This window comes from Salvelinus alpinus, chromosome 11, assembly GCF_045679555.1.
Source record: "Salvelinus alpinus chromosome 11, SLU_Salpinus.1, whole genome shotgun sequence".
Taxonomy (NCBI): domain Eukaryota; kingdom Metazoa; phylum Chordata; class Actinopteri; order Salmoniformes; family Salmonidae; genus Salvelinus; species Salvelinus alpinus.
In genome coordinates, this window is record NC_092096.1 from 43,917,915 (window position 1) to 43,929,553 (window position 11,639).

General features: G+C 47.0%; 1 protein-coding gene across 1 annotated transcript in view; it reads right to left on the reverse strand.

The window, feature by feature from the left end:
- LOC139533315 (receptor-type tyrosine-protein phosphatase zeta-like) overlaps positions 1 to 11,639 on the reverse strand; it is a 31,385-nt gene that overhangs the window by 18,427 nt on the left and 1,319 nt on the right. The window contains exons 2-11 of the mRNA XM_071331373.1: positions 10,068 to 10,247; positions 9,001 to 9,152; positions 8,683 to 8,778; positions 8,504 to 8,570; positions 8,194 to 8,351; positions 7,193 to 7,343; positions 5,699 to 5,883; positions 4,858 to 4,984; positions 3,654 to 4,580; positions 1,743 to 1,890 (exon numbers count right to left, since the gene is read on the reverse strand). Coding sequence (XP_071187474.1) covers positions 1,743 to 1,890; positions 3,654 to 4,580; positions 4,858 to 4,984; positions 5,699 to 5,883; positions 7,193 to 7,343; positions 8,194 to 8,351; positions 8,504 to 8,570; positions 8,683 to 8,778; positions 9,001 to 9,152; positions 10,068 to 10,247 — 2,191 coding nt within the window. The remainder of the gene's footprint in view (positions 1 to 1,742; positions 1,891 to 3,653; positions 4,581 to 4,857; positions 4,985 to 5,698; positions 5,884 to 7,192; positions 7,344 to 8,193; positions 8,352 to 8,503; positions 8,571 to 8,682; positions 8,779 to 9,000; positions 9,153 to 10,067; positions 10,248 to 11,639) is intronic.

An 11,639-nucleotide genomic window follows, 5' to 3' on the forward strand; every position in this document is an offset into this window, starting at 1 on the left:
TTTCTGTCGAAATATTTTAAACGCATATATCGCCATTTTGTTTGGTATAGCTTCACTTGGCCAACCCTGTATTGAAAAGTAAGGATAATTTTAAAAATGTAAATCAGCGGTTGCATTAAGAACTAATTTGTCTTTCGATTCCTGTCAACCCTGTATTTTTTAGTCAAGTATATGATTAGCTTTTAATTAAACTAGATCACTCTGATAGATGACGTCAGACATATTGAGGCTTGATTTCCTAGTATTTTCATTGTGTAACCACGGTTTTGTATGGCTAAATATGCACCTTTTCGAACAAACTGTATATGTATGTTGTAAAATGATGTTACAGGAGTGTCATCGGAAGAATTCTGAGAAGGTTAGTGAAAAAATTAATATCTTTTGGCGGTGGTTACGTTATAGCGCTCTTTGGCTGGAATCGATGCTCTGGTAACGTTGGAACATGTAGTATGCTAACTTATCGATTTATTGTGTTTTCGCTGAAAAACGCTTAGAAAATCTGAAATATGGTCTGAAATCACAAGAACTGGGTCTTTCCATTGCTATGCTTTGTCTATTTTTATGAAATGTTTTATGATGAGTAAATTGGTCATACACGTTGCTCTATCTAGTAATTCTAGTGGATTTGTGATGGTCGGTGCAATTGTAAACTGTGATTTCTACCTGAAATATGCACTTTTTTCTAACAAAAACTATCCTATACCATGAATATGTTATCAGACTGTCATCTGATGGTTTTTTTTATAGGTTATTGGCTATCAATATCTTAGTTGAGCCGAATTGGTGATAGCACCTGAAGGAGTAAGAAACTGATGGAGTTAGAATAGTGGTGTATTTTGCTAACGTGTTTAGCTAATAGATTTACATATTTTGTCTTCCCTGTAAAACATTTTAAAAATCTGAAATGGTGGCTTTATTCACAAGATCTGTATCTTTCATCTGGTGTCTTGGACTTGTGATTTAATGATATTTAGATGCTACTATCTACTTCTGAAGCTATGCTATCTATGCTAATCAGTGTGTGGGGGGTGGGGGGTGCTCCCGGATCCGGGTTTCTGAGGCAGTAAAAGTTAAAAGACCCACTTCTACTCTGATCTGTTCCCTATATATACACTGAACAAAAATATAAACGCAACATGCAAAGTGTTGGTCCCATGTTTCATGAGCTGAAATAAAAGATCACAGACATTTTTCATTTGCACAAAAAATGTATTTCTCTCAAATGTTGTGCACAAATTTGTTTACACCCCTGTTAGTTTGCATTTCTCCTTTGCCAAGATAATCCATCCACCTGACCAGTGTGGCATATCAAGAAGCTGATTAAACAGCATGATCATTACACAGGTGCATCTTGTGCTGGGGATAATATGTCACCAATTGAGCATGTTTGGGATGCTCTGGATTGACATGTACGACAGCGTGTTCCAGTTTCCGCCAATATCCAGTAACTTTGCACAGCCAATGGAGAAGGAGTCGGACAACATTCCACAGGCCACAATCAACAGTCTGATCAACTCTATGAGCTGCTCACACAATATTTCACCACAATGCACCATAATCAATACCGTAAAATACTGTGCATTTGATAGGTTTTGAAATGATAGAAAGGTCTTACAGTGTGCTGGAAAAACAAATGTATGGTATTTTACTGTGGAATGTATGGTAATCTACTGTATTCAGTTTATACAGTAAGTTACAGATGAAATGACAAAACGGCTAACAGTACAGTGTGCTAATCGTACCTCCAGTAGATGAGGATGCCCACCAGGACCAGTAGACAGATAATGGTGAGGGTGGATACCACAGCCAGAGGGACCACTGTCCTCCTCTCCCTCTCAGCAACACTTCCCACCATTTCTACCCTTGATTCATGGCTGCTGTTATTGATCTCTGGGGGGGAGAAAGAATCTGTTATTATGCATACGAGTCTGTAAATAAATAAACACCCTGGATTTGAAAAAACATCCTTTATTCATTTAAAATCGGTAGGAAATCTGTTACCACCTCATTGAGTACAAATGCCATAATCATATTTCCTCTGCTACACAAGGAAATCTCATATCACTCTCGGAATAACATCACCTAACCCGCCACCATGATTGGAGAGCCCTGTGTGTACGTTACCTTTCCTCAGCTCCTCCACAGCCCTGCTGTCAGGGAGAAAAGGGACATGTAGATCTATACAAGGGATATGCAGCTCTATACCAGAGTTACCAGGCTCCACTTGGACCCCTCCACCTCCATCTCCAGACCCACTAGCCTCCCCCAGCACCACAGACCCCTGGAGATTGGCCCCGGCTCTGTCCACCTCGGACACACCACTACCAGTCTCACTCTCAAAGTAGAAGCTAGAGGAAAGATCCCCTAAGTCACCGCTGCTCTCTTCCAGTGTCTCTTCCTCTGTTGGGTCCATGGCAGAGGCCGGTGTGAGTGAACGTAGGTCTGGCCCAAGGGAAAGTGTCGCCTCTCTCAGCCAGTCCTGACCTAGGTTGACCCCGTCCCCGTAGAGGCCCGAGCCTGAGCCACTGATGTCTGTCCGTCCAACCTGAGAGGTCACCCCCTGTCTGTCCGACCTGGGGTCCTCTTCAGAGGGGTAGACAGAGGGGGAGAGGGTGGTGTCTTTTTCGGAGGGGGTGACAGACGGGTAGAGGGTTGCTGTCTCTTCTGAATGGCTGAGAGAACGGTGCAAGGGGGTGTAGCTCCCTTGGGAGGGTGTGAGAGAATCCTCTTCAGAGTGGGAGACAGAGGGGTACGGGGCTGGAAAGTTGAGAGGGTCTGTGGGCTGCTGAACCCAAGTCCCCCTCTGAAAGATGGTATTGTCTGGAACAGAGAGGCCTGTCTGGTCAGACTGAGTGTGAAAAATAAGCACTACACTGAATACTTAACAACACTACATCAGACCACCAGAGAGGAGCATAACAACCACAGAGTCTGAGCGGTTAAACAGAGCAGCCACCAGACAGCAGACTGGAGTCAGGGAGGAGCAGCCAGCTCACACACAGCAAGGCAGGTAAAGAGTCCCAGAAGGAGACATAAGATGTGAATCCTTATGATTCAAGGGAAGGAAGACAGACTGGCAGAGGAGTACCACCACCGCTGGGTACTGGTAGAAGACATGGATCTCTGAAGTACCAGTGTGTCCCAGTATGAACCGCTGGGCAGCCAAAGGATGAGAGAAAAGTCGAAAAGGGTAAGAGCTGGACTGTTACGGCACATCACCAGCGTAACCAACACCAGCCAGTAGAGCGCCACCATCATTATCACCATCGTAGGTCTAAGCGGCAATATCACCCTTATCGACAGCGCAGCAGGCAGAGAGAGGCAGATGGACAAAGCAGAGAGGTACAGGTCACACAACCATCAAACAACCATCACACAACCATCACACAACCATCATACAAACGCCACACAACCAAAACACAACCTTCATACAACCATCAAACAACCCTCAAACAACCATCATACAACCATCATTCTACCCTCAAACAACCACCATAAAACCAAACAATGTAAGAGTGCACTATACAGTACCACGTTTTGGCAACAGGAGGAGAGGCAAAGGCATAAAGGTAATGTGTCATGTATTTTATATGTACACACACAGACATTTACAGCACACATGCAGGGCTGCAGGGTAAACAGGTGTTTCTTACCGGTGAATATGGGCTGGGTGGTGTGCTGTAAGACCTTGACGAGGCCTGAGGTAGTGGAGGAGCCGTAGGCCGTGGAGAGGGAGTTGCTGGGACTTGAAGTCCTGGATCTGATCCAGGGCACAGAGGGGGTTGAGGTTACAGAAACCGGGGTCTGTTGAATAGGGGTGGCCCTTGTCACTGTGCTAACTCTGTTATCAGAGAGCCTGGAGGTCAAAACCAAGCCCCTGTCCCGTCCTTTCATTGTGACTTTAGGTCTGGCAGTAACCGGACTGAGAACTCTATCATCCAGTGTTTTGTTCCGTGTTGTTCTAGATGGCGTAGCTGCGAACTCTAAGGCAGAGGTGTTGACAACGTCCTCGTAGTAAACATCAGTGACCACCATGCCCCCCGCCGGAGGGGTGTACATATCGCCCTCTGGGGGTATCAGGCCGATACCGGAAACGTCAGGTTTCTGGGCAGCGGAACCACGGTTTTGGTTCCGGTTCTGCTGAGGCGACCGCGACAACGAGGCCTCCTCTGTGATTGGCCGGCGGACAGGCGGCGGGCTGTTCGTCCGGGAGACGGGAATCAGGAACCCCGGCTGGTCGGTCACCATGGTGACCCACATGGCACTCTTGCCGTTGGAGGCAGCGCTGGTGAAGGGGCGGTGCGGAGGGATACGCTGCTTCTTCTTGTCCTTCCTGGTCTGGTCCTTCTTGGGTTTGTCCACAGGGTCCTGGTCGATCCGGTTCTGGTCATCTCTGGTCCCTGGTGGTACTGGCACAGAGCTCACCTGGGAGGCAGCAGTGGTGGAGGGCTGGTCAGGGAAAATCTGCTGGCGATCCTCTCTGGTTCTGCTCTCTTCTACTGGGTTCTGGTCTACTGGGACCTGGTCTACTGGTTCCAATATATCCTCAGGGTCTGTATTGTCTGGATCAGACTCAATCTCTGGAGAAAAGAGAATGGGTGGGTATATATATATTAGACTGTCATGATGAGTACAGCTCTTTTGATAACTTTCATACTTACTTTCAACTTTCACGTCCGTTAACCTAAGTTCTTTACTCTCTCCTATGAATCTGAGTGACATAGGCTCACGCTGGACACAGAGTCAGCCTTTTCCTGGGCTAAAAATCCCTTTTAGAATCGGGTCTCTCGTGACAGCCTTAACATTCAAATGTTCAAATGTTTGGTTGTGGGTGCCCGAGACTATAGCTGGTCTCACCCGGGTCCTCCTGGGGCATGTCCACTATAATCTGGTCACTCCAGCGTCCCGTCAGGCCATTGGTGCAGACAGCTACCACCTGGACCACATAGCTGCTGTTGGACAGGAGGCCGGGGATGATGGCCCCCTGAGAGAGGGTGATTGATCAAATAATATGTCAGTCAACTCATCAATACATCAGCCAATCACACTCATCAATAAGTCAGCCAATTACAGTAGTGATGGTCAGTTGCTTGTCTCAGCTTCTTTCACCCTATTTAACATATGAGGTTGATTTCTGACTTACATGCAATGCTATCGATTTGTGTAGGAAGGCACATAAGGTCTGATGAACACAAACCACCGCACACACACAACAAAAACAATCACAGCCGTATTGATATTGCATATTGTAAACCTCAGGCCAGATGGTTTACAGGTATCTTTTGGTTATCACTATGGCAACAGCCTCCAGCAACAACACAAAATAATCATGAGAGAGAGAGAACGTACGAGAAATGGAGAGAAAGTGAGAGAGCGCGCGAGAGAGAGAGAGAGAGAGGGAGAGAGAGAGAGAAAGAGAGAGTGAGGGAGGGAGAGAGCGAGAGAGAGAAAGAGAGAGTGAGGGAGGGAGAGAGAGAGAGAGAGAAAGAGAGAGTGAGGGAGAGAGAGAGAGAAAGAGAGAGTGAGGGAGGGAGGGAGAGAGAGAGAGAGAGAGGGAGAGAGAGAGAGAAAGAGAGAGTGAGGGAGAGAGAGAGCGAAAGAGAGAGTGAGGGAGAGACGATCCACAGACAAGTAGTTGCTTCCAGCACTGACTGGTATGCTATGCAACAGTAGATGGATAAGTAGATAGGTGTATTACCACGTCCTGGTCTCCGTCGGTGCGGTACTCGTGTTTTGGCTGGTTCTGGTCCTGCAGCCGCTGGTAGGTGACAGAGTACCAGTCGATGGTGGTGTCATACACCACACGGGGGCGCTCCCACATCACCATGATGGTAGTTTCGTTCTGGGCATCCGCCTGCATGTTCTGAGGTTCCGAGCTGCACACTGGAGAACACAGAAAAAGGAGGTTAGATTACGTTAGATTCAAATATAATCTCTGATGATAACATATGTTTGTGTCTGGTTATCAACATGGTCAGATTGGGAATATGTCCATTTTCAACACTGGGGAGACAATGGGAAATTGGGATTGAGCTTTCCTAAGGAAAACATGTAGGTAGACAACAATGTCTCTCTTAGAGCAACACTGGAAGAGGGAAAGGAAGAGGTAAAGGGAGACATTTTGGGTATAGATATGGAAAGGGTGTAGATATCCATGCTTTTTGCATTTTGCATTTCTGAACAGACATATTTCAATTTCAAAAAAGAGAAAATGTCAAATAAATTGCTACACTGAAAGAGGGGGAATTACAAAGTCAGGTTTCCTAGCAACCCAGAGAGCTTATTTGGGGTCTTTTTAAAAGGCAGAGAGAGAGAGAGAGAGAGAGAGAGAGAGAGAGAGAGAGAGAGAGAGAGAGAGAGAGAGAGAGAGAGAGAGAGAGAGAGAGAGAGAGAGAGGAGTTCTTTTGATGAGCTGCACTCGTAAGACCTTGGGAGTAGGCTCTAAAACATCAATGATGAAAATATAGGGGAATCTCAATTGCATACTCCTCGCGTCCTGGCCTCCTCAAAATCCATTGGAGGAGAAGGTCCGAGGGGCGGGACCTCTAGCTTTCTCATCCAATCGGTTTTGAGAAGGAGACGAGTAGAGAGGAAAGAGGACGCGAGGAGTCTGCATTTGAGATCTTCCCTATGTGACTGGTTACAAGATCGGGGGCTTTTGACGCTAGTTTCTACTTCACAGTATGGCCTGTTAGTGTTACAGTACAGCTCAGTGTGAGTGTGAATCATGCTATGGTTTTACAGAGGTCTAGTATGGGAGAAGAGAGAAGCCAGGAGCAAGGTCAGCATGTGGTAGTTAGGGTGGGTGCAGAAGGCTAGGGGTCAGGTGTTGGGGTCAGCGGGTAGATAAGGGTCAGAGGTCAGGCATTAAAGTAAAACAGGTACATACTATAAATGACAACATAAATGACAAAGGTGAAGGCCAGAGTTAGAGTTAGGGGCTAATAGTAAGGGTTTAGAGGTCAGGGGTTATAAGTTAAGGGTACGTACTAATTTACGTACTAGGAGTGAGGATCATCTTTGCCATTGTAAGGTGAGGGTAAGGATCAGGGGTCTAGGGTTAGAGGTTAGGGTTCAGGGTATAGCCTACAGGTACAAACCGGGGGGTGAGGACCTCAACTGTGCCTGTGTAGGAGTGTGAGGGTCAGGGGTCAGAGGTTAGGGTTCAGGGTTAAGAGTTACGGATACATACTGGGAGTGAGGACCTCCTCTGTTCCAGTGTAGGAGGAGAAGACCTGGCCCAAGAACTGCTGCTGCTGCTCCCTGAAGTTGTTCTGGAGGTAGTCCATCAGCATCACATAGCCTGCCTGCTGCATGGTCATCACCTCACAGAACACCTCCAACTGAGAGACAGAGAGAGCGAGACAGAGAGAAATTGAGAGAGAGATGTGAGAGATGTGCATTCATTTATGTCTTGTGTGCTTCACCAAAGTAGCACTTTAACCTTCGATGGTTAAGAGTCATCAGCTTGTTTCTGCCAATACCTTACTTCTACCCTTCCTAAATGTTGAAAAAACACTTTCTGCTCTAAAGTGGATGATGGAGAATAGATGAGGCAGGCAGAGATCCTGTGCGAGTTAACTAGAGCAGTCCTGCTCCAGGCCGGTTCAAACCGAGATCTAAAGAGCAGGAAGTGGAGGGGAAATGGGAAGGTCCTCCCCTGTGGAGGGGGAGTTGTTGTCTCTGCAGTGTCTTCCTGCTCCTACTGCTACTGCTGCTGTAGTGAAATATTGATATTGTGTGTGTGTGTGTGTGTGTGTGTGTGTGTGTGTGTGTGTGTGTGTGTGTGTGTGTGTGTGTGTGTGTGTGTGTGTGTGTGTGTGTGTGTGTGTGTGTGTGTGTGTGTGTGTGTGTGTGTGTGTGTGTGTGTGTGTGTGTGTGTGTGTGTGTGTGTGTGTGTAAGGTCTGATGGTGGAGTGTTTCAAGAATTGTCATGGCAGAAATCAGGGAGAGTGCTGCTCTATTTTCGTGGTGTCTTTGAGAGGCTGAGATCTGTGCCCACTGAGTATATATGCCCACGTCACACCTCGCTTTGCCGGCCGCAAACACACTCCTGTTCTCCTGCTGCTCTGTTCCTCACACTTGGGAAGCTGTCTCACTGTATGACCTCATCGTGACACTGACTCACCGTGTAACATCATCACGTGTGTGTGTGTGTGTACCCCCGTGTTTATGTGTGTGTGTGACACTCACCTGTGTCTCAGAGATGGGCACGGTGTGTTTGAAGACGATCCACTCCACCGTCTCAGAGCAGGGCGGGGAGGTGAGGGAACCGTTGTACATGTAGTATTTATCAGTAGAGTTCGGGAGCAGAGCCAGCAGAGAGAAGGGCTCGACATTCCCAGTCTTACCTGAACGACAGAGAGTGATAGGTGAGAGTGATCGATACACCTCCTTTTAGTAGGTCACTTGGACTCCTGAACCCTCCGGATATAGAAATAGAAATAATAGAATGTAAAATTAGAGTCAAATAAATAGAGTAGAATAATGAGCAGCTGCATACCGAACCTGTTGACGCTGTTGACCCCTTCTAAGATGGCGTTGTAGTTGTCGTTGTTATCTAGGCTGGTCTGTGGAGCAGAAGTCACAGTGAGTTGACATACTAACGTGCTCGCATACGATCTAGGATGCATTGATTCACGCTAAGTGGCATGCAGTGTGGATATTGGGTCAGAGCTCCACCTCAAACAGGACAGCCAGCGCTGCGATCCTCCCTCCACCCCTCACCGCATCGTCTACAGACTGGTACAGGCCTGACTCATAACACAAGATCTGCATCTGGATCAGAGAAAGAGAGAGAGAGTGAGAAAGAGAGAGAGAGAGAGAAAGAAAGGCAAAGAGAGACAGAGAGAGGGGGAGTAGAGATTGTTATTCATGGTGGGGCTTTGGAATGTCGGCGTAAAGTGACGCGTGGTCATACTGTGCACTGCAGGGGTGTGGTGTGGCATGATGTGGCGTGTTATTTGCTATGATTGATTGATTGATTGATCGATGTGCCACCTCCAGGGGGAACTTGAGTCCGTTGAGGCTGTGTTCTGATCCGTCTGAGGAGGCGTTGCAGCGGCCCCAGTGGAACGTCATCCTCCCCAACCTGAACCTGGTGCTCAGACCACCGCCACTCACATAGTACTCCCCGTCCAGGCCTAGCACCACTGGAACACACACACACACACACACACACACACACACACACACACACACACACACACACACACAACCACATTACCCACCCACTAGTCTGCCCACTATTACCCACCCATTACCCACCCACTAGTCTTTGCGTGGGCAGCCTTCCAAAGCCTGTCTAGTTCACTCGACTATGTGAGAAGCCTGGGCTTCCAAGGCTTCCTACCCACCTGCGATACACTTGGAAAACACATTCTTTTAATTACCGGCTCTATGGCAGCATACACAATGGTACGTACAGTTTGTACATGCCACAGTCTAATTTCGAATTACAAATACAGAACATGTTCAGCACATTTAAATGTTACAATGAAAATACAACCATAATATAATAGCCTTTTCCATATGAAAACACGTCTTACACATCGACACACAACATCCCTCCTCCGTCTCCCTGATCCTTATCCCCACACAATAGAATCATAATAGACGCTTCAAAGAGATTGTTTTATTGGTGAATTGCTTTTCTGTCGGCGTATTGGAACAGAGAGATTAATGCTAACCAACAGGCAGCATTTTCATAACACAGCCACAGGGAGACATATTGGGAGAGATGATACCCAAGAGTCGTTTCATTTCCTCTGGAAGACAGACCTATTATTCTCACCCCTCTCTCTCTCGCTGTCTCTTGCTCTCGCCATCTATCTGTCTCTGTCTCTCTCTCAATAAACCCATCACTCATATTGAGTTATATTTCCATAACTATCTCTCTATGAGAAGATTAATATGACACTGAAACAATCTGTTCTTACTCCTTAATAACCATGTGACGTTTTGTGCCCACTGAACACGACCCGTGATATTACCCTTCTCGCACTATAACGCCAACCCGAACTGTACTACCACGGGTAGGGTATTTAACGGCTCATGTCGTACAGTACCTGTGTTGCCGTCGTTGTTGATGGTGGTGGTCTCTGGGGTCTTCTTCTCCCAGCCCTCCAGCTGCAGGCCCTGGTACTCCACCCGGACCTGGGTGAACGTCTCGTCGACGTCGATGGGTGACTGACGGGCATTGTTGCACGCCGGGTACCTCTTACCCCAGACCTTCTGGTTCAACTGGCCTGAGAAGGAAACACATAGAGAGGAAGAATCTTTACAACGGATCAGTAGTACCGAAGATGGGAATGAGATGGCAAACTGTGATTTGGAGATGGCAAACTGTGATTCACAGTGCAGGCAGCAGGTAGTGTAGCGGAGCAACTCCCACACAACCCTGCAGGGAGAACGGCTTTAAAGGAAACACTTTACAGAGGTCAGCTACAGTTGAGTATAAACACGTTTAGTATTTGTTTCCTGCTGCAAAACATCAAAATGTGCCATTTAAATAATCCCTCAATATCCATTGTGATGACAAGTCCCGCAATGACCAATCCTCATAATTCTCAAGTGAACTTTAACCCCAACTGCGTTGACACACAGCACATACAGAATCCGCTCTACTGCATCCCCCTCTAGTCCAGCCGATGAGGAGTCAACAGAGCAGATGGCCTGACAGTTGGTCACAAATGACTGGGCAGGTAGCATACAGATTTAGTATCTTCATTTGATCACCGTCGTGCGGGATAATCTTTTAACTTGTTGTGTATTTGAGGTTTAAAGTTGAACTATGCAGAAATCGCTATGCCATTTTCCTGGTTGCTAAAACTCGAATAGTTTATGTGACAAAATAAGCTAGTATAGTGTAGAGAATCATTGTACCATCTAAAATGCTGAGAAAAATATTTTCTATAACCAAAAATATTGTCCTTTCAGCGGTTTGAAGCTGGTGTACAAAACCACACATTTTCCTGCTGTGGCAAACTGTCTCAAATTAAGATCCTACATCTGTACATACAGTACATCATATACATTACAGCGCTTACAGTAAGTACATCCATACAGCAAACCAAATGGCCCATATGTACAGTATACAGTACAGCATCCACATTATACTGTACTGTGAGTATTATGATATTCCTTGCTGAGTCTCTGAGATGCCTGCTGACCCTGAGCAGGGGGGGGGGGGGGGGGAGCATGTTGCTGTAAAAGAGCAATGAGTCGGTTGTTTTTGTCTGAGCTCAGAGACATTAGCATGAGAACGGCCAGGCTGAGGCTGCACACTGAGAGGAGAGGAGGAAAGCCTTCATTATCACCTCTTCCTCTCCCCAGTGTCATAATAACTACAGTATCCCCCCCTCTCATAATAAATATCTCGCTGTGTGTGTGTGTGTGAACGAGTGTGAGAGCGAGAGAGATAGTGTCTTCCTAGCAGCCTTTTCTCTCCCCCTCTCCCTCTCTCTCTCTCTCTCTCTCCCCTCTCGCTCTCTCTCTCTCCCCTCTCCCTCTCTCTCCCCTCTCCCTCGCTCTCTCTCTCTCTCCCCCTCTCGCTCTCTCTCTCTCTCCCTCTCGCTCTCTCTCTCTCCCCTCTCCCTCTCTCTCCCCTCTCCCTCTCTCTCTCCCCCTCTCGCTCTCTC